The sequence below is a fragment of the Chiloscyllium punctatum genome, chromosome 33 (assembly GCF_047496795.1).
Source record: "Chiloscyllium punctatum isolate Juve2018m chromosome 33, sChiPun1.3, whole genome shotgun sequence".
Classification (NCBI taxonomy): domain Eukaryota; kingdom Metazoa; phylum Chordata; class Chondrichthyes; order Orectolobiformes; family Hemiscylliidae; genus Chiloscyllium; species Chiloscyllium punctatum.
In genome coordinates, this window is record NC_092771.1 from 6,153,791 (window position 1) to 6,175,354 (window position 21,564).

Genomic DNA, 21,564 nt, shown 5'->3' on the forward strand with positions numbered 1-21,564 from the left:
AGAGCCAGGCAGACATTCCAGAGTATTAACGACCAATCAGACTTGTTGTTGATTCAACCTGGTGAACCTGTCAGTGGCAGCTGAGATTTTCATCATTTACCTCAACAGAACTGTGCAAGCCATTGCCAGGATGGGTTGTGAGATTCTGGTTTCCAGGAGGCTTAGCAGCTCTCGTTACTACTTAACTGGACCAGTCTCGCCTCTTGAGGTGTTTGTGTGTTGGTTGAGGGTCCTGTGGCCTTGGATCTTTAAGAGGGTGCCTAAGCTCTCTGAATTTGTACAGTGCAGAGTCTCCCTACAGAATAAGTGTGCTGTCACATCAGGCAAACTGAAATTATTTTTGTGTGGATTCCTTAATAGTTCAAGGTAAAGACTCAAACATGGAGATGGATTTCCATGTGTTGGACTAAAAGAATTGAAAAATACCCTCCCCTATAAAGTGTACCTTCTACCAAGATCTTTGTGGATGAAAATTACAAAAATACAATTTGAAACATGTCTAAGTTAATCATTTAGAAGCAAAATAGGGCAGATTAATTAAAAATATGATGATACAAGAATGGTAGCCCAACAGGACAAAAACACTTTATTTTCAAGACAATAAAACAGAGAGGAATTCACAGGTAAATGAGCAGCAAAAATATATTCATTCCAACGAAAATGTCAGAAATTCAATCTGATCATAAAGTACATTCTTGAATATTTAAATTTAGAGATTGTTACCTTGTCATTTACAACTTCATTTCACACTGATAGACCCAATGGTAAAGTACTGCTCGATCTTCCATCTCAAAATCTAATCTCTTTCAAACGGAATCTCATTATCCAGTAAGAATATTTCTTTCTTTGAAAAGTGCATCCAGGCTCTTTTCAAGGGTCTGATTTGTTCCTCGAAGTCCAGCAATGACTTGGGAAGCCCAGATGAAATACTGTTCAACGCGTTTCTCCGTCCATCCTGAGGAAGGATTCAACAGAGCAAAGGTCAGGCCTGTTCCCACCAGAGGTTACTCAACCCTCTGAGCTTTCCCATTGTATTCCTTGGCCCAGTCCCTGGGGCTAATCTTGGTTCTTCAAATAATACCATGGAGTCTTCAACATTATCTGAGCCATTGTGGGGATTACTTAGCTCAGTTGGCTTGATACCATGGACAAGTTGGGCAAAAGGGCCTATTTCCATGCTGTTAACTGGTGCCAACCTCACAGGCTAAATTGCCTTGATGTGGAATGGTTTTATATAACCATTTCTCTCTCTCTCTCCCTCCCCACAAGAGCATAATGAGAATGATGGTTTCTCATGGATTTAACTAATCACCATTATCTGAGCCACCATAATTGGTAGGGAGGACCCTGAGTGCATTTCCCAAAGGTCAACAGCTCTGATAGTGCAGCATTCCTCCACCTCTACACTGCATTGCCAGTCTAGGTGTGTGCTCAATTGGGTTTTGAACCCAAACTCTCACAATGTGCAGGGAGGGACTGGAAACCAGGCTGTGCTTGCCTGCAGAGACAGCTAAAGAAGAAACACTGGGAACCCAATAACAATCAGACATGCGCCGGGAACCTGATGGGAGAGAAACAAAAAGGATTGCATTGTTGACCTGCTGGAGTGCTGCTTTTGAGATCCCTCAAGTTGTACAGTTTATCTGCCAGTTTCACCAGTTTAGCTTCGTAACTGCAGTGAGGGGCATGTTGGATCTGTAACTCCTTCCGTTTCTCCTTTGGAAGAGATTTATCATCTGTCACTTCAGCAACAATACTTCGCACCTTCTCTCCAAACCTTTCCTCAATCTCTGTAAATGTAGTGTTTGTATCTTCAACAGTGTCGTGCAGAAGTGCGGCCTTGCCAGAAAGAAAAAGAAAGATAAATCTCAATTGTTACACACATCATGATTCAATTGTTGTTTTGGCTCCAGTGAGCTGTGGCTAACATGCTCAGCTCTGAATGTAAAGGCTCACTTTTGAATTTTCACACTTCACTTCAGGACTCGAGCACACAATCTAAGGTTGTGCAGCATGGTCAGCGCTGGGTGTCTCACAGACTGATATTTCACAAAATTGTTACAGCTTGAAAGGGGGCCATTTGGCCCATCATGTCTGCACTGGCTGTCTGAATGAACAATTCACTTCATGCCATTCCCCGACCACTTTCCATCATGGTGCACAGTCTTCCATTTCAAAGAACTGTCAAATTCCTGGTAGAGACTGGTACAATTGCAATATTTAAGAGGCATTTGGATGGGTAAATGAATAGGAAGGGTTTGGAGGGATATGGGCCAGGTGCTGGCAGGTGGGACTAGATTGGGTTGGGATATCTAGTCGGCATGGACGGGTTGGACCGAAAGATGCTGTACATCTCAAGGACTCTATGACTCTATAAATGCCCTGATTGAACCTTGTGAAAATTCTAAAGGGCTGTGCTGGAATGTTGAGTAAGAGTAAGATGAAATGTCATTGAGCTGAAATGTTAAACCTGTTTCTCTCTTCATTGATGCTTGCCAGACCTGCTGAGTTTCTCCAGTTTATCGGTGTTTATCGCAGATCTCTAGTATTTGCAGTATTTTGCTTTTGTGCAGAGTAGGAGACAATATGTATGGATCATAAACACAGGCAGACTGTTTACACTGAACAGTTATAAACCCAACGCAGATACATCAGAACTAGGAGCAGGAGTAGGCCATCTGGCTCTTCGAGCCTGATCCACCATTCAATAAGATCATCGCTGAGCTTTCCGTGGAATCAGCTCCACTTACCCGCCCTTTCACTGTATCCCTTAATTCCTTTATTGTTCAAAATTATCTATCTTAGCTTTAAAAATGTTTACTGAAGTAGCCAACTACATCACTGGGCAAGGGATTCCATAGATTAACAGCCCTCTGGGTGAAGAAGTTCCTTCTCAATTCAGTCCTAAATCTGCTCCCTCTAATCTTGAGGCTAGTTTCACCTGCCTTGTTCCTCCTCTCTACTTCTATCTCCACATCTAATACAGTGCAAAGATGCTCTGTTTAAATTATGTTAAAGATCAATACCATTATTAGAGGAGGAACAAGGATAGGGAGGTTATACTGTATAGGGTGCTAGGTGAGGCAGCTCCTAGAGTATTGTGTACAATTTAGGTCTCCTTACGTGAGAAAGGATGTACCGGCACTGGAGGGGGTACAGAGGAGGTTCACTAGCTTGATTCCAGAGTTGAAAGGCTTGGCTTATGAGGAGAGATTGAGTAGTCTGGGACTATACTCATTGGAATTTAGAAGAATGATGGGGATCTTATAGAAACACATAAAACTATGGAGGCAATAGATAAGATAGAAACAGGAAGGTTGTTTCCATTTGTGGATGAAACTAGAACTAGGGAGCCTCAAAATAAGGGGGAGCAGATTTAGGACTGAGTTGAGGAAGAACTTCTTCACCCAAAGGGTTGTGAATCTATGGAATTCCCTGTTGAGACTGCATTGTTCAATGTTCTTAAGGTAAAGATAGATAGATTTTTGATCAGGAAAGGAATTAAGGGTTACGGTGAGTGGGCGGGTTAGTGGAGTTGAGGCCATGAAAAGATCAGCCATGATCTTACTGAATGGTGGAGCGGGCTGGAAGGGTCAGATGGCCTACTCCTGCTCCTAGTTTTTATGTTCTTAATTAACTAATGATCTTACTGAGGCAGAATTTGTAAATTCCTCATTGTCCCAGAGGACCATTGGGATGCTCTCTCATGACAGAGAGACAGTTGGTTGTGAGTTTAACCTGAGAGTTACCACGCCTCAGACAAGGGGTGAGATTGAGAAGGTCAGACTTTCATGGTGACTTCAGCTCATGTAGGAACAGGGTGGCATCACACTGCACTGCAAACCAGCTGTCCAGCCAACTGAGCTAACCAACCCTCCCCATTTTTACCTGTAAGACAACCACATCTGTAATTCCAGCTTCATGGGCCAAAATTCGGGCAACACCTTTAAACAAACAGAAAAACAATGAATCCCACTGAGTCCATATGTCTATCAACTTGAGAAGAATTAAAGGAGATCTAATTGACATATATGAGATATTAAAAAGGAAATGACAAAACAGGTATAGAGACAATGTTTCTCGTTATGGGGCAACTGAGAATTATTGGGCTAAATGCTGGCAAATGGGACTAGATTAATTTAGAATATTTAGTCGTCATGGACGAGTTGGACCAAAGGGTCTGTTTCCATGCTGTATAACTCTGACAGTAGAACGAGAGGTCATCATTTCAGGCTAAGGGGTGGCAGATTTAAAACAGGGATAAGGAGGAATTACTTCTCTTAGAGGATCAGGAATCAGAGGGTGGACACCAGGACACTGAATAAATTTAAGGAGGAGATAAATCATTATTTAATTAGTAACAAGTTAAACAGTAATGGGAAGGGATAGGAATGTGGAGCTGAGGCTGAGATGAGATCAGCTGAGATCGTGTGAAATGGCGGAGCAGACTCAAGGGTCTGAATGGCCTACTCCTGCTCCTAGTTCTTATGTTCTAACTTTTAAACTCAGCAATTGCAAAACTAGTGTCCATTATGGCACACAAAAACAATAACTTATATTTATGTAATATCCTTCATGTCAAGGAATTTCAGAATGGGGAAAAAGAGACACAAGTGGATAAGACAAATGAGGGAACTCGGCTGACAGGAGTTAGGAAATATAGAGGTAACCTGGTGAAAGGTTTTAAAGGTTTTAAAGTATGTTTCAAATCAGCATCAGCATCTGCTTTTGTACAAACTTTAATAAATATCAGTAATATCTCTGTTCTTATATGGGAGCTGTGTTTAGGATTGGAGCTGGGTTTAGGATTGGAGCTGGGTTTAGGATTGGAGCTGGGTTTTGGGAGTGGAGCTGGGTTTAGGGAGTGGAGCTGGGTTTAGGGAGTGGAGCTGGGTTTTGGGAGTGGAACTGGGTTTAGGATTGGAGCTGGGTTTTGGGAGTGGAGCTGGGTTTAGGATTAGAGCTGGGTTTTGGGAGTGAAGCTGGGTTTAGGATTGGAGCTGGGTTTTGGGAGTGGAACTGGGTTTAGGATTGGAGCTGGGTTTTGGGAGTGGAACTGGGCTTAGGATTGGAGCTGGGTTTTGGGAGTGGAACTGGGTTTAGGATTGGAGCTGGGTTTTGGGAGTGGAACTGGGTTTAGGATTGGAGCTGGGTTTTGGGAGTGGAACTGGGTTTAGGATTGGAGCTGGGTTTTGGCAGTAGAACTGGGTTTAGGGAGTGGAGCTGGGTTTTGGGAGTGGAGCTGGGTTTAGGAGTGGAACTGGGTTTAGGAATGGAGCTGGGTTTGGGAGTGGAGCTGGGTTTGGGAGTGGAGCTGGGTTTAGGATTGGAGCTGGGTTTTGGGAGTGGAACTGGGTTTAGGATTGGAGCTGGGTTTTGGCAGTAGAACTGGGTTTAGGGAGTGGAGCTGGGTTTTGGGAGTGGAGCTGGGTTTAGGAGTGGAACTGGGTTTAGGAATGGAACTGGGTTTGGGAGTGGAGCTGGGTTTGGGAGTGGAGCTGGGTTTAGGATTGGAGCTGGGTTTTGGGAGTGGAATTGGGTTTAGGATTGGAGCTGGGTTTTGGCAGTAGAACTGGGTTGAGGGAGTGGAGCTGGGTTTAGGATTGGAGCTGGGTTTAGGGAGTGGAGCTGGGTTTAGGGAGTGGAGCTGGGTTTAGGGAGTGGAGCTGGGCTTTGGGAGTGGAGCTGGGTTTAGGAGTGGAGCTGGGTTTTGGGAGTGGAGCTGGGTTTAGGGAGTGGAGCTGGGTTTAGGGAGTGGAGCTGGGTTTAGGGAGTGGAGCTGGGTTTAGGATTGGAGCTGGGTTTTGGGAGTGGAGCTGGGTTTTGGGAGTGGAGCTGGGTTTTGGGAGTGGAGCTGGGTTTAGGATTGGAGCTGGGTTTTGGGAATGGAGCTGGGTTTTGGGAATGGAGCTGGGTTTTGGGAGTGGAGCTGGGTTTAGGGAGTGGAGCTGGGTTTAGGATTGGAGCTGGGTTTTGGGAGTGGAGCTGGGTTTAGGGAGTGGAGCTGGGTTTAGGGAGTGGAACCGGGCTTAGGATTGGAGCTGGGTTTAGGTTTGGAGCTGGGTTTTGGGAGTGGAACTGGGCTTAGGATTGGAGCTGGGTTTTGGGAGTGGAGCTGGGTTTTGGGAGTGGTGCTGGGTTTAGGTTTGGAGCTGGGTTTTGGGAGTGCAACTGGGCTTAGCATTGGAGCTGGGTTTTGGGAGTGGAACTGGGCTTAGGATTGGAGCTGGGTTTAGGATTGGAGCTGGGTTTTGGGAGTGGAGCTGGGTTTTGGGAGTGAAGCTGGGTTTAGGATTGGAGCTAGGTTTAGGGAGTGGAGCTGGGTTTAGGGAGTGGAGCTGGGTTTAGGGAGTGGAGCTGGGTTTAGGAGTGGAGCTGGGTTTAGAGAGTGGAGCTGGGTTTAGGGAGTGGAGCTGGGTTTAGGATTGGAGCTGGGTTTTGGGAGTGGAGCTGGGTTTTGGGAGTGGAGCTGGGTTTAAGATTGGAGCTGGGTTTTGGGAGTGGAATTGGGTTTAGGATTGGAGCTGGGTTTTGGCAGTAGAACTGGGTTTAGGGAGTGGAGCTGGGTTTAGGATTGGAGCTGGGTTTAGGGAGTAGAGCTGGGTTTAGGGAGTGGAGCTGGGTTTAGGGAGTGGAGCTGGGCTTTGGGAGTGGAGCTGGGTTTTGGGAGTGGAGCTGGGTTTTGGGAGTGGAGCTGGGTTTTGGGAGTGGAATTGGGTTTAGGATTGGAGCTGGGTTTTGGCAGTAGAACTGGGTTTAGGGAGTGGAGCTGGGTTTAGGATTGGAGCTGGGTTTTGGGAGTGGAGCTGGGTTTTGGGAGTGGAGCTGGGTTTAGGGAGTGGAGCTGGGTTTAGGATTGGAGCTAGGTTTAGGGAGTGGAGCTGGGTTTTGGGAGTGGAGCTGGGTTTTGGGAGTGGAGCTGGGTTTAGGGAGTGGAGCAGGGTTTAGGATTGGAGCTGGGTTTTGGGAGTGGAGCTGGGTTTTGGGAGTGGAGCTGGGTTTTGGGAGTGGAGCTGGGTTTTGGGAGTGGAACTGGGTTTAGGATTGGAGCTGGGTTTTGGGAATGGAGCTGGGCTTAGGATTGGAGCTGGGTTTTGGGAGTGGAGCTGGGTTTAGGATTGGAGCTGGGTTTAGGTTTGGAGCTGGGTTTTGGGAGTGGAACTGGGCTTAGGATTGGAGCTGGGTTTTGGGAGTGGAACTGGGCTTAGGATTGGAGCTGGGTTTAGGATTGGAGCTGGGTTTTGGGAGTGGAACTGGGTTTAGGATTGGAGCTGGGTTTTGGCAGTAGAACTGGGTTTAGGGAGTGGAGCTGGGTTTTGGGAGTGGAGCTGGGTTTAGGAGTGGAATGGGGTTTAGGAATGGAACTGGGTTTAGGATTGGAGCTGGGTTTTGGGAGTGGAGCTGGGTTTAGGATTAGAGCTGGGTTTTGGGAGTGGAGCTGGGTTTAGGATTGGAGCTGGGTTTTGGGAGTGAAACTGGGTTTAGGATTGGAGCTGGGTTTTGGGAGTGGAACTGGGCTTAGGATTGGAGCTGGGTTTTGGGAGTGGAACTGGGTTTAGGATTGGAGCTGGGTTTTGGGAGTGGAACTGGGTTTAGGATTGGAGCTGGGTTTTGGGAGTGGAACTGGGTTTAGGATTGGAGCTGGGTTTTGGCAGTAGAACTGGGTTTAGGGAGTGGAGCTGGGTTTTGGGAGTGGAGCTGGGTTTAGGAGTGGAACTGGGTTTAGGAATGGAGCTGGGTTTGGGAGTGGAGCTGGGTTTGGGAGTGGAGCTGGGTTTAGGATTGGAGCTGGGTTTAGGATTGGAGCTGGGTTTTGGGAGTGGAGCTGGGTTTAGGGAGTGGAGCTGGATTTTGGGAGTGGAGCTGGGTTTAGGATTGGAGCTGGGTTTTGGGAGTGGAACTGGGTTTAGGATTGGAGCTGGGTTTTGGGAGTGGAACTGGGCTTAGGATTGGAGCTGGGTTTTGGAAGTGGAACTGGGCTTAGGATTGGAGCTGTGTTTTGGGAGTGGAACTGGGTTTAGGATTGGAGCTGGGTTTTGGGAGTGGAACTGGGTTTAGGATTGGAGCTGGGTTTTGGGAGTGGAACTGGGTTTAGGATTGGAGCTGGGTTTTGGCAGTAGAACTGGATTTAGGGTGTGGAGCTGGGTTTTGGGAGTGGAGCTGGGTTTAGGAGTGGAACTGGGTTTAGGAATGGAACTGGGTTTAGGATTGGAGTTGGGTTTGGGAGTGGAGCTGGGTTTAGGATTGGAGCTGGGTTTTGGGAGTGGAGCTGGGTTTAGGATTGGAGCTGGGTTTTGGGAGTGGAATTGGGTTTAGGATTGGAGCTGGGTTTTGGCAGTAGAACTGGGTTTAGGGAGTGGAGCTGGGTTTAGGATTGGAGCTGGGTTTAGGGAGTAGAGCTGGGTTTAGGGAGTGGAGCTGGGTTTAGGGAGTGGAGCTGGGTTTAGGGAGTGGAACTGGGCTTAGGATTGGAGCTGGGTTTAGGTTTTGAGCTGGGTTTTGGGAGTGGAACTGGGCTTAGGATTGGAGCTGGGTTTTGGGAGTGGAGCTGGGTTTTGGGAGTGGAGCTGGGTTTAGGATTGGAGCTGGGTTTTGGGAGTGGAGCTGGGTTTAGGGAGTGGAGCTGGGTTTAGGGAGTGGAGCTGGGTTTAGGGAGTGGAGCTGGGTTTAGGATTGGAGCTGGGTTTAGGATTGGAGCTGGGTTTTGGGAGTGGAGCTGGGTTTAGGGAGTGGAGCTGGATTTTGGGAGTGGAGCTGGGTTTAGGATTGGAGCTGGGTTTTGGGAGTGGAACTGGGTTTAGGATTGGAGCTGGGTTTTGGGAGTGGAACTGGGCTTAGGATTGGAGCTGGGTTTTGGAAGTGGAACTGGGCTTAGGATTGGAGCTGTGTTTTGGGAGTGGAACTGGGTTTAGGATTGGAGCTGGGTTTTGGGAGTGGAACTGGGTTTAGGATTGGAGCTGGGTTTTGGGAGTGGAACTGGGTTTAGGATTGGAGCTGGGTTTTGGCAGTAGAACTGGGTTTAGGGTGTGGAGCTGGGTTTTGGGAGTGGAGCTGGGTTTAGGAGTGGAACTGGGTTTAGGAATGGAACTGGGTTTAGGATTGGAGCTGGGTTTGGGAGTGGAGCTGGGTTTAGGATTGGAGCTGGGTTTTGGGAGTGGAGCTGGGTTTAGGATTGGAGCTGGGTTTTGGGAGTGGAATTGGGTTTAGGATTGGAACTGGGTTTAGGGAGTGGAGCTGGGTTTAGGATTGGAGCTGGGTTTAGGGAGTAGAGCTGGGTTTAGGGAGTGGAGCTGGGTTTAGGGAGTGGAGCTGGGTTTAGGGAGTGGAACTGGGCTTAGGATTGGAGCTGGGTTTAGGTTTTGAGCTGGGTTTTGGGAGTGGAACTGGGCTTAGGATTGGAGCTGGGTTTTGGGAGTGGAGCTGGGTTTTGGGAGTGGAGCTGGGTTTAGGATTGGAGCTGGGTTTTGGGAGTGGAGCTGGGTTTTGTGAGTGGAGCTGGGTTTAGGGAGTGGAGCTGGGTTTAGGGAGTGGAGCTGGGTTTAGGATTGGAGCTGGGTTTTGGGAATGGAGCTGGGTTTTGGGAATGGAGCTGGGTTTTGGGAGTGGAGCTGGGTTTTGGGAGTGGAACTGGGTTTAGGATTGGAGCTGGGTTTTGGGAATGGAGCTGGGTTTTGGGAGTGGAGCTGGGTTTTGGGAGTGGAGCTGGGTTTAGGGAGTGGAGCTGGGTTTAGGGAGTGGAACTGGGCTTAGGATTGGAGCTGGGTTTAGGTTTGGAGCTGGGCTTAGGATTGGAGCTGGGTTTAGGTTTGGAGCTGGGTTTTGGGAGTGGAACTGGGCTTAGGATTGGAGCTGGGTTTTGGGAGTGGAACTGGGTTTAGGATTGGAGCTGGGTTTAGGATTGGAGCTGGGTTTTGGGAGTGGAGCTGGGTTTTGGGAGTGAAGCTGGGTTTAGGATTGGAGCTGGGTTTAGGATTGGAGCTGGGTTTAGGGAGTGGAGCTGGGTTTAGGGAGTGGAGCTGGGTTTAGGGAGTGGAGCTGGGTTTAGGATTGGAGCTGGGTTTAGAGAGTGGAGCTGGGTTTAGGATTGGAGCTGGGTTTAGGGAGTGGAGCTGGGTTTAGGATTGGAGCTGGGTTTTGGGAGTGGAGCTGGGTTTAAGATTGGAGCTGGGTTTTGGGAGTGGAATTGGGTTTAGGATTGGAGCTGGGTTTTGGCAGTAGAACTGGGTATAGGGAGTGGAGCTGGGTTTAGGATTGGAGCTGGGTTTAGGGAGTAGAGCTGGGTTTAGGGAGTGGAGCTGGGTTTAGGGAGTGGAGCTGGGTTTAGGGAGTGGAGCTGGGCTTTGGGAGTGGAGCTGGGTTTAGGAGTGGAGCTGGGTTTTGGGAGTGGAGCTGGGTTTTGGGAATGGAGCTGGGTTTTGGGAGTGGAGCTGGGTTTTGGGAGTGGAGCTGGGTTTAGGGAGTGGAGCTGGGTTTAGGATTGGAGCTAGGTTTAGGGAGTGGAGCTGGGTTTTGGGAGTGGAGCTGGGTTTTGGGAGTGGAGCTGGGTTTAGGGAGTGGAGCTGGGTTTAGGATTGGAGCTGGGTTTTGGGAATGGAGCTGGGTTTTGGGAGTGGAGCTGGGTTTTGGGAGTGGAGCTGGGTTTTGGGAGTGCAGCTGGGTTTTGGGAGTGGAACTGGGTTTAGGATTGGAGCTGGGTTTTGGGAATGGAGCTGGGTTTTGGGAGTGGAGCTGGGTTTAGGATTGGAGCTGGGTTTTGGGAGTGGAGCTGGGTTTAGGGAGTGGAGCTGGGTTTAGGATTGGAGCTGGGTTTAGGTTTGGAGCTGGGTTTTGGGAGTGGAACTGGGTTTTGGGAGTGGAACTGGGCTTAGGATTGGAGCTGGGTTTTGGGAGTGGAGCTGGGTTTTGGGAGTGGAGCTGGGTTTAGGATTGGAGCTGGGTTTAGGTTTGGAGCTGGGTTTTGGGAGTGGAACTGGGCTTAGGATTGGAGCTGGGTTTTGGGAGTGGAACTGGGCTTAGGATTGGAGCTGGGTTTAGGATTGGAGCTGGGTTTTGGGAGTGGAGCTGGGTTTTGGGAGTGAAGCTGGGTTTAGGATTGGAGCTGGGTTTAGGGAGTGGAGCTGGGTTTAGGGAGTGGAGCTGGGTTTAGGATTGGAGCTGGGTTTAGAGAGTGGAGCTGGGTTTAGGATTGGAGCTGGGTTTAGGGAGTGGAGCTGGGTTTAGGATTGGAGCTGGGTTTTGGGAGTGGAACTGGGCTTAGGATTGGAGCTGGGTTTAGGATTGGAGCTGGGTTTTGGGAGTGGAGCTGGGTTTTGGGAGTGAAGCTGGGTTTAGGATTGGAGCTGGGTTTAGGGAGTGGAGCTGGGTTTAGGGAGTGGAGCTGGGTTTAGGATTGGAGCTGGGTTTAGGGAGTGGAGCTGGGTTTAGGGAGTGGAGCTGGGTTTAGGATTGGAGCTGGGTTTAGAGAGTGGAGCTGGGTTTAGGATTGGAGCTGGGTTTAGGGAGTGGAGCTGGGTTTAGGATTGGAGCTGGGTTTAGAGAGTGGAGCTGGGTTTAGGATTGGAGCTGGGTTTAGGATTGGAGCTGGGTTTTGGGAGTGGAGCTGGGTTTTGGGAGTGAAGCTGGGTTTAGGATTGGAGCTGGGTTTTGGGAGTGGAGCTGGGTTTTGGGAGTGAAGCTGGGTTTAGGATTGGAGCTGGGTTTAGGGAGTGGAGCTGGGTTTTGGGAGTGAAGCTGGGTTTAGGATTGGAGCTGGGTTTTGGGAGTGGAGCTGGGTTTTGGGAGTGAAGCTGGGTTTAGGATTGGAGCTGGGTTTTGGGAGTGGAGCTGGGTTTTGGGAGTGAAGCTGGGTTTTGGGAGTGAAGCTGGGTTTTGGGAGTGAAGCTGGGTTTAGGGAATGGAGCTGGGTTTTGGGAGTGGAGCTGGGTTTTGGGAGTGAAGCTGGGTTAAGGATTGGAGCTGGGTTTTGGGAGTGGAGCTGGGTTTTGGGAGTGAAGCTGGGTTTAGGATTGGAGCTGGGTTTAGGGAGTGGAGCTGGGTTTAGAGAGTGGAGCTGGGTTTAGGGAGTGGAGCTGGGTTTAGGGAGTGGAGCTGGGTTTAGGATTGGAGCTGGGTTTAGAGAGTGGAGCTGGGTTTAGGATTGGAGCTGGGTTTAGGGAGTGGAGCTGGGTTTAAGATTGGAGCTGGGTTTGGGGTTGGAACTTGATTTTGGGATATGATCTCAGGTTCTGAGCTGCCCTTACCCAGTGGGTGGTTGATGTATGGGGTCCCCTCCGGGTCTTTGCGCCGCTGATTTTTGTGCTTTTTTGCTGCAAAATCAGCGGCTTCCAGGAGCAGTACCACGTCTGAACTCATGTCACCTTCCGCATCCGGATCATGTGTGGGGCTGCAGCAAGAAAAATATACACCTTCCCACAAACAACAGGGGATTCACACGATCCGCGGAAAGTGCATCCACGCTCCCGGCAGAACAGCAGATCCTGAAGGAGGATAAACTCTTATATTAGACCCTCCCACACACAGAGAGACACAAACTGACAGTAATCTCCAGATCAACCCAGAAAGAAAAGAGCAGAAATAGAAACAGAAAGTGCTGAAACCACGCAGCAACTGTGGAAAGAGGAACAAAGTTGAGTCCAGTATGTCTTCTTCAAAGTGGGGTCCCTTGCACAGTTTATAAGTTGGTTACACTCATTATATTTGAGACTGGCTCACTGCTGCATAGATAGACATAGAGATGTACAGTATGCAATCAGACCCTTCGGTCCATCTCGAGTAAATTAATGTCGTCCCATTTGCCAGCATTTGGTCCATTTCCCTCTAAATCCTTCCTAATTGTACCAGCCTGCACTACAAGGTGGCGACATCAGAGTAGGCTTGTCCACTTTGTCTGCATTATGCTTTTTCCTTCTATCCCTGGTTTTTCCTCAAACTTACTTGATAACGAGCTCTCCTCGGCAGGAAGCAGCTTCAATAGGGTCCGGAGCGGCGGTGGTGTTTTCAGAGACAGTGTGGCTACACAGACGGTCTGGGAAGTCCAGAGCAGGACTCCAGAAGCAGTATGCTATAGCAGCAAAGAATGAAAAGTTGGACTCTCTTTATTTCTGTGAAATCTGCCCATGCACACTTTTCATTCTATTTTATGTTGGATGTACATGACAGTAGAGGATATTCAAATTCAGATTCCTCTCGCTGCTCATTCCATACACGCACCACCCCTTTTCCATGAAAATGTTGCCCTTTAGGTCCGTTTTCAATCTTTCCCCTCTCACCTTAAACCTATGCCCTCTAGTTTTGGACTCCCCTACCCTGGTGAAAAGACCTTGTCTATTCACCCTACCCATGCCCCTCATGATTTTATAAGGTCACCCCTCAGCCTCCAACACTCCAGGGAAAATACCACCAGCCTGTTCAGCCTCTCCCTAAAGCTCAAACCCTCCAACAGCATTCTTGTAAATATTTTTTTGAACCCTTTCAAGTTTCCCAACATCTTTCCTACAGAGGGAGACAAGAATTAGAACTAAGTATTTCAAAATCTAAAGAGTTGTATCAGACTCAAAACATTAACTCTGTTACTTCCTTCACATATGCTGTCAGAACTTGCTGAGTTTTTCAAGTATTTTATATTTTTATTTCAGATCTCCAGTCAACTTGTACTGTATCTTTACTTCTGTGAAGCAGAGCATGTCTAAATGAGCTATGTAACCTCAGATCACATGGAAATTGATCCTGTAAAGCTCCAGGTAAGATGTCCCCTTTTATCATCCTCCATAGATGGTTATGTCCAATCAAACTAGTGCTCCTTGGTCATTACAGAAATTGTGTAAAGAATGAACAAGGTGCACATTTTTAAAGGCACATGCACTCAACATATGTTTGCTCTTCTCCAAGTTATAGAGGAGGATGGGCAATACTGGAATCCAGATACTGCTGTCAGTGGCCCCTGCAGATACTTTTAAGTTGGACACAGGAGCTGCAGCTACTGTTTTGTCAGACAGCCTTAGGTAGCTGAGGGAGGTTACCTTAGAATCTTCAGCTGGTCCCTCTCCTGAATTGAATTTGTCACATGTACGGAGACACAGTGAAAAGCTTTGTCTTGCAGGTAATACAGGCAGATCACAGAGTTACGTAGCAAAGATAAGTAAATAATGGATAAACAGCAGCAAAAACAAAAAAAAACACAGGTGCAGGTGAATGTTAGAGTTTGAGAGTCCATTCAGTATTCTATCAACAGTAGGGTAGAAACTGTTTTGAAACCGGCTGGTGCGTGTGTTCAGGCTTCTGTACCTTCTCCCTGATGGTAGCAGTTGTAGAAAAACATTGCCAGGGTGGGATGGATCTTTGAGAATGCTGGTGGCCTTTCCTTGAATGTCTGGGAATTCCTGGGAATGTTTGAGGGGGATGATGTCAAGGGAACTTTGTTTAAAATAATCAAGTAGCTTTAATTTGTGGGCGGCACGGTGGCACAGTGGTTAGCACTGCTGCCTCACAGCGCCTGAGACCCGGGTTCAATTCCCGCCTCAGGCGACTGACTGTGTGGAGTTTGCACGTTCTCCCCGTGTCTGCGTGGGTTTCCTCCGGGTGCTCCGGTTTCCTCCCACACTCCAAAGATGTGCAGGCCAGGTGAATTGGCCATGCTAAATTGTCCATAGTGTTAGGTAAGGGGTAAAATGTAGATGTAGGGGTATGGGTGGGTTACGCTTCGGCGGGGCGGTGTGGACTTGTTGGGCCGAAGGGCCTGTTTCCACACTGTAAGTAATCTAATCTAATCTAATCTAATCTAATTTCAGTTTAAAAGAATAGAAAGGTTTACTTTCAATTTAAAAGAGTAAAGTGAACTTTCTTCTGTATTTAACTCAATGCTGTCCGTTCTGGGAGCATTTGATGGGGATGGCGTTGAGGGAACTTCATTTTCCATTTCCTTGCAGTTTTAAAAGAGTAGAATCTTCAGCTATTCCACCACTTAGCACAAAAAGAACCAACCTCATAGTCATAGACCAGCTTCAGCCAACATTAGGACACAAAGATAAAAGAAATTATTCAAATCCTGTACATTATCCACAACCAGCCATATTCACTGTCAATCTCATTCTTAAAAGTAGATGCAGTAGTCAGCCAAACCCACAGCATAAATTTCTGACCTGCTGCTGGGCAAAGATTAGAGTAAATGCAGGGAAACCAGTTTTAAATTGAATATTGGACAGACAATGGCTACACTATAGTTTAGGCTAAAAATGCTCAGGACATCATCCATTAATCTTTGGTGCATGGAAAATATGTTACAAACAGAAGTCTGACATACGCTAAGCTTTGTTACAATGGAAAAACAATTATGGAGACCTCATGTTGTTCTTGGTCATTGCAGTTTTTTATTATATAGTGCAACTTGTGTAGATTTAGATTTCTTTAGTTAGCAGACTCCAAAGACTCTCCTGTCCAAGCATTATAAGAAGTTGGTCAGACTTTTCATTTTTCTCAAAGTATAAAGTTGGAAATGGTGGGAAAATAAGGCACCAAAAGGCAATGTCCAGCCACCAGTAGACATTCTAGCCAGCTGTTTTGGAACATTGTTATAGAGAAGGAAACCAGAATACAATTTGCTCTTTTCCTAAAATCCGAAATTGTAGACCTTCCTGTACTTTGGGACACTAAGAATCCAGCCGTCTCTTTTGAGGAGAATCAGTTATTTCTTGGAGAAGGTGGAATAAATAGTTTACTTACCACACAGAGTCTGCCAAGGTGGTGCAGCAACTACAGTCACAGTTAGATGAAGCAACAGCCCACACAGTACATTGACTGATCCCTGCTGCGAAGCAAGAAAGTAGTCGTATACTAACTTAATCACTAAGGAAAGCAAACTTCAAAGTTTTAAGGTGGCCACAGAATCTCCTGAAATTTATGAAGTTATGAGATCTTCTAGTCATGCAAGGAAGAGGCCTCAGAACTTCAAAGCAAATTTAAAACGATTGAAGCTTTCGGGAGAATGGGTGGTGTCGCACCCACATAGGCAGAAGTCAGTCAATCATTTGCAATAAATCTTTTTAATTGTGCACACAGAACATAAATGTGAGTTTGACATCCTGAGAGAAAACCCTTAGCAAAGGCCCAGCAAGAAGAAATATAAAAACTTCCGAAGTAGAGGTATAGATAGTCAGTCTTACAGTACAGAAACGGACCCTTCGGTTCAATCAGTCCACACCAACCACGTTCCTAAACTAAACTAGTCCCACGTGTCTGCACTTGGCCCAGATCCCTCAAAATCTTTTCTATTCAAATGTCTTTTATCCAAATGTCTTTTAAAAGTTATATAGAGTTATAGAATATGGAAACAGACCCTTTGGTCCAACCAGTCCACGCTGACCATGTTTAGCTAATGATAAACTACCCAGCGAAAGAGAGATCCTTAAATTGTATAGAGTTATTAATCTGAAAGAGAAACATCAGCATTACAAGGAAACTCTAGAGAGCCTTTTACAGCAAGGCCATGAACTCAACCAGAATTGGCATAGTCTCATTCCATGAGTGGGATGACTGGGTCCAGCTGTTGGTTGTCAGGCAGTACAATCAAGCTCTGTAGGCTGGAAACAGGCAATTAACAGAAGGTTAACAAAAAGAGTTCTCACAGTGAAGAGATATATTAGAGGAAAAGCCATTTTCGTACAGAAATGTTCAGAATTTCAAGATCAAAATTAACTATTAGTTGCTGAAGATATTTGCTACAATTAATGAACAACTACTTAGTCTTTCTAAAAGGAAGAAAGTGAGGACTGCAGATGCTGGAGATCAATGTCAAAAAGTTGGCACAGCCGGTCAGGCAATGTCTGAGGAGCAGGAGGGTTGCTGTTTTGAGAGATGCTCTTCCTGATGAAAGGAAACCTAGAGGAAGAGAACTATTTCTTATTAATGACAGAGATCATCTTTGGAAACTGTCCTTCATGTAGCTCTGCACATCAGAATACCACAAACAGAGTTCCTGTTGGTCCTGCTTGGGCAGTTTTTTCTGCTGCTCATGCCGTTACAGTTCCACTTTCTCAGGGAATCCTTCCAGGTCCTTACCTATACCTGAACATGCAGCAAATATTGAAATATTATTACTGCCAGAAAAATAAATTCCTGTCCTGGAACTTGAAGTCTTCCTGGATTTGGAGGGGGCACACTCACTCACACTCCCTTCCTCTCCTTTCACTACAACCTCACACTCCCAGCAAATCATTTAATCTTAGCACACATGCATAGTCTAGCAGGACATTAGTACAGGAAAATGAAGTGCTAGTCTAGATAATGTACTTGCGTCACGAGGGGACAGTATTGAACCTGGCACAACCACTGAGTAAATCCAACTCTTAAGCAAGGTTTTTAGAATCTTGGCCTCATTTCCAGCTAGAGTCTGTGAGGGAATGTTTCCTGTGTTTATAAGGCATATTCAGGAGTTTAAGCAGTTTCCTGCCCCACGTCCTGGCACTCGTGGGTCCCGAATCCACATCTTCCTTAATTCAGTCTCAGAACTGGCATCGAGCTGTGTAGGAAAGGGACACTTGCCTCAATGATGCAATTATTATTTATGAATGTTTACTCTGTATCTAACCCAGTGCTGTCCCTGTCCTGGGAATGTTGACTGGGACAGATAAAGCAGCCTCTAGACAGGGGAAAGGTACATAATGGAAAGGAGAAAACTGGCATTGGTGTTAACCTCTGGACTAACAAAAAAATGCCTCAAAAATCTCAGTCTTTTGCTACTATATACAACATATGGCCATCAGTCTGTTAAATACCTGAGAATGCTCGACCAGAACAATGCAGAGGAAATGTTACACTGTACCTAACCAAAGAACTGAAACTGCGCAAAATGACCAGACACCTTCATTTATTTAAAGCTTGCACACACTTAGAAAACACTGGGTTTTATTTTTTAAAAAATAGTGATATAAGACTATGTACCAAGTTTAACAAAAAAAAAAGTTGTTCCAAATGCCATCAGACAATATAACCATCGCAGAATTCATTTACTCACAGGAGTGTTTCCTGTTACTGTCAGGCCTCTTTCATTATTTTACATACTTCAACACATTGGTATCCCCAGTGTCTCAAAATGAAATTGAATTATTTGAGTCTATCTCTGTTCTAGCTGCTCACACTGATTTGTGAAGCAGATATCCAGGCTCCTCTTCCTCAATATAAACCATGACCCAGCAGAGTGAATCCTCTCCCCACCAACAAACAGCCTATATGCCTTGGCTCACATCCTGATTGAGCTGAGTTGTGATGCTGACTGGTTAAACGTTCAGAGAATGGCCACTTGGGTAAGGGAGGAGGAGCAAATGACAGATGTGAACTCTATCGAGGCTGAAGTAATCAAAAATTTGTCAACCTTTACTTTAAATATATTCATGGAGGGAGTTTCCTCTGGGGCAGAGAATTGTAAAGATTCATCACCCTTTGAGTTATCATCTCAATGCTAAATTACATTTCTTTTAGTTTAAAATTGTGCCACCAGTTCTAGACTTCCCAACCACGGGAAACACCTTACCTGCATCTATGCTGTCTGTCCATTTTAAGTATTTTGTAAGTTGCAATGAGATCATCTCTTTCTTTGAAATGTTGAAGAATACAGGCCCAGTTTGTCTAGTATCTGTTCAGTAATGCCATCTAATTAACAGTAATGCAAACCTTAGATTCATGAGTGATTTTGTTGTATAAATTAATTTTCCTGTTTAGGGTTATTTAAGGAGTCCACATGACTAACCCTGTACAGAAAGTTGCCTTCCTGGTCATAAAATTCACAACCCTTTTGTACAACTTTAATATGGTTTTCAGACCCACTTGCAATGAACATCTGCAAATCCTCATCAGTCTCTGGAAGACCCAGTAATTGTTCCCCATCAGACGTACTGCTGCTGGTTTCATTGTATTCTTCCCTCTCCACACAATCAACCACCTTTCTTCCAGACCTGACCTCCTTCATATCAGCACTGCTTTGAGATTGGAGCTTCTTGGAGACACTCTGTTGGACAAGATCCATTCTGCCAGTTTTCTTTCCAGTGGTTTTGTGCATTTTACTATTTAAGTCAGATTGTGCAGGATGGGTTACTATGTCCAAAGAGAGTCTGGGCTGGATGGTGTCATCTGTGATCGGTTTAGATTCGATCACTGCTTTTACATTCAGAGAACTGGCAGTCAGTTGCTTTGCCCTCTGTGGGAGAGTCAGAGTCTGTCCTTTAACATTTGCATCTTGCTTCATCATTCTCTTCAATGAAGGGGTGAACTTGCTTCTCAGCACTCTCAGGACAACATCTTCACTCACTGAAAATCCTTCTGCCAGCTGTGACACACTCCACTCCTCTGGGGACTTTGCTCTCAAAAACCTGAAACATGTTAGAAATCAAATTAATTTAAAAATCAATCTAATCCAGGGACCCAAGAAATTTCTGGGGACCTGGACTGGAATTCTATCATGGCAAATGGTGGAATTTGAATTAAATAAAGTCTGGAATTAAGAATCTAATAATGACCATGAAACAATTGTCAATTGTCAGAAAAATCCATCTGGTTCATTAAGTCCTTTAGGTAAAGAAATCTATTGTCTTTACCTGGTCTGGCCTATTTGTGAGTCCAGACCTACAGCAATGTGGTTGACTCTTAACTCCCTTCTGGGTAATCAGAAACAGCTAATAAATGCTGGCCTGGCCAAAGATGCCCAAATCCTACAAATGAAGATAATCTATAATTCTGCCAGATTGATCACAACCCAAGAAAATGTATGCCAAGCTATTCAGTCTCACGAGGCATTGCAGCTCAACTGAGCTCATACTCAATGGCTGCGTAAAACTCAGCTGTTTCCTATCTTGCTGGCTCAGAACACTGAATCCAACTCAGCCATGTCCACACTGATGAGGGATTCTGGGCAAGCCCTGCTCATTACAGTAACTAGTAGGGTGTTGATATTTTAGTTGTCAGGAAGCCTCTCCACCCTCCTGCTGCTCGTTTCTGTGGAAATTCCAGACTAACAAACATCAGTCACAATCACAGTGAACAGTCCTGGCTTTAACTCTTACCTCATCTGCTGCATTGCTTGTGTCGTTAGGGTCCGTGGGGGAGGACCAGAAAGACCCAACTCTGCCTGAATTCTCCGATACTTAATGGCTTTCTGTTTCCGCTTCTCAGCTCTGCATGAGAGAGGTGGAACAGAGCAATAATTTCCAAAACCTACTTCGACAATTCGAAGAGCACCTTTGGTGATTATTACTAATGCAGCATATAACTGATAACTGAAGTTATTCAAATGTTTGAACATTTTTGTTCGTATGGTTACCACTTATCAAATGTATCTTGTTAACCAATTCTACAGTAGTTAGTTTAAGTTAATTCCTGTGATGTGGTACTTAAAGTTAACTAATATGGCAATAGTTAGTATGAGTTTATTAATAATGTAATAGTTAACTAAGAATGTAGTAGCCAGTATGAGTTAATATGGCAGTCACTGAGAGCTAACAAATGCTGTAGTAGTGATGATTTGGAGATGCCAGTGTTGGACTAGGGTGGACAAAGTTAAAAGTTGACATTTCGAGCAAAAGCCCTGAAACGTTGATTTCGCTGCTCTTTCGATGCTGCATGAACTGCTGTGCTCTTCCAGCACCACTAATCCAGAATCTGGTTTCCAACATCTGCAGTCATTGTTTTTACCAAGTTAAAAGTCACACAACACCAGGTTATAGGCCAACAGGTTTATTTGGCAGCACTAGCTTTTGAAGCATTAGTGCATTATCTGAGCTGAGCTGGCACCTATTATTAAAAGGTATCTTGAAAATGTAACTTTTAAGTTCGGCATTTATATGTGAAGGAACTGAAACTACCATGATCATTATAAAAAGATGAAAAACTCAAGCTAAATTTGCTTAATGTTACATTCCATGACACTGCAATCCCTATTAGTATAAATTCTTTGCCTTACAATCTTGTACTCCACAACCACCTGATGAAGCTAGTGCTTCCCAATTAAACCTGTTGGACTATAACCTGATATTGTGATTTTTAACTCGATAATAGTGAGTATGAGCTAATGTGGTTGTTGAGTTAACTAATGCTGCCGTCGTTAGTGAATGTGTTAATAAGCTGGTAGTTACTGAGTTAACTCACGCTGCGGGAGTTAGTATAAGTTAATATGGTAGTTATTAACTCTCAGTATGAGTCAATGCAGTGGTTAGTCTGGGTTAATGTGGTAGTTACTGAGAGTTAGTGACTGAACTGTTTTCACCTGATTATTTCCTCCAACTCCTTCCCCTCGGGCTCGGGCCCGGGCCCGGGCCCGGACCCTCCGCCGCCTCTGGAGCCCCGCAGGGAGCGGGCGGCCTGGGCCGGGACCTGAGCCCGGGGCAGGAGGCGGAGGATCCCCCGCGCCACCACCGAGACCCACATGAAGCTCCGCCGGATCCGGAAACCACCACAATCCCGTCCGGGCGGAAACGGCAACCGCTGAAGAATCGTTCCGCCTTTCACTTGGCCCTAGTCAGAGAACTGCAGCTGACGCTTGACCCAGTTGACTTGGGGATGTTTCAAGTTTATAGATATTTA

The 21,564-nt window shown here is 46.0% G+C and overlaps 2 protein-coding genes and 1 long non-coding RNA gene across 3 annotated transcripts in view; 1 reads left to right on the forward strand and 2 right to left on the reverse strand.

The window, feature by feature from the left end:
* Positions 1-560: 560 nt before the first annotated feature.
* Positions 561-12,467, reverse strand: hddc3 (HD domain containing 3). Its single transcript, XM_072552841.1, has 4 exons — positions 12,240-12,467; positions 3,889-3,944; positions 1,599-1,839; positions 561-955 (listed from the first exon to the last, which is right to left on the reverse strand). The coding sequence occupies exons 1-4, from the start codon at positions 12,349-12,351 to the stop codon at positions 822-824; spliced, it is 543 nt and encodes a 180-aa protein (XP_072408942.1). The 5' UTR covers positions 12,352-12,467; the 3' UTR covers positions 561-821.
* Positions 12,468-12,503: 36 nt separating this feature from the next.
* The window catches only part of LOC140458380 (uncharacterized), a 66,756-nt gene continuing 57,695 nt past the window's right edge, over positions 12,504-21,564 (forward strand). Inside the window, exons 1-2 of the long non-coding RNA XR_011953483.1 lie at positions 12,504-12,635; positions 13,635-13,739. This is a non-coding gene — a long non-coding RNA (uncharacterized lncRNA). The remainder of the gene's footprint in view (positions 12,636-13,634; positions 13,740-21,564) is intronic.
* ngrn (neugrin, neurite outgrowth associated) lies at positions 17,844-21,435 on the reverse strand. The gene is made up of 3 exons (XM_072552833.1): positions 21,248-21,435; positions 20,049-20,159; positions 17,844-19,358 (listed from the first exon to the last, which is right to left on the reverse strand). Exons 1-3 carry the CDS (start codon positions 21,406-21,408, stop codon positions 18,695-18,697), a joined length of 936 nt encoding a protein of 311 aa, XP_072408934.1. The 5' UTR covers positions 21,409-21,435; the 3' UTR covers positions 17,844-18,694.

Excerpts from the sequence above, each read along its gene's own strand:
- ngrn (XM_072552833.1), bottom strand. The coding sequence starts at position 21,408 with ATGTGGGTCTCGGTGGTGGCGCGGGGGATCCTCCGCCTCCTGCCCCGG. Across the intron at positions 20,160-21,247 it reads GAGTTGGAGGAAATAATCAG|AGCTGAGAAGCGGAAACAGA; the intron begins GTGAAAACAGTT and ends TCTCTCATGCAG. Across the intron at positions 19,359-20,048 it reads CAAGCAATGCAGCAGATGAG|GTTTTTGAGAGCAAAGTCCC; the intron begins GTAAGAGTTAAA and ends AACATGTTTCAG.
- hddc3 (XM_072552841.1), bottom strand. The coding sequence starts at position 12,351 with ATGAGTTCAGACGTGGTACTGCTCCTGGAAGCCGCTGATTTTGCAGCA. Across the intron at positions 3,945-12,239 it reads ATACATCAACCACCCACTGG|GTGTTGCCCGAATTTTGGCC; the intron begins GTAAGGGCAGCT and ends GTTTGTTTAAAG. Across the intron at positions 1,840-3,888 it reads CAGATGTGGTTGTCTTACAG|GCCGCACTTCTGCACGACAC; the intron begins GTAAAAATGGGG and ends CTTTCTGGCAAG.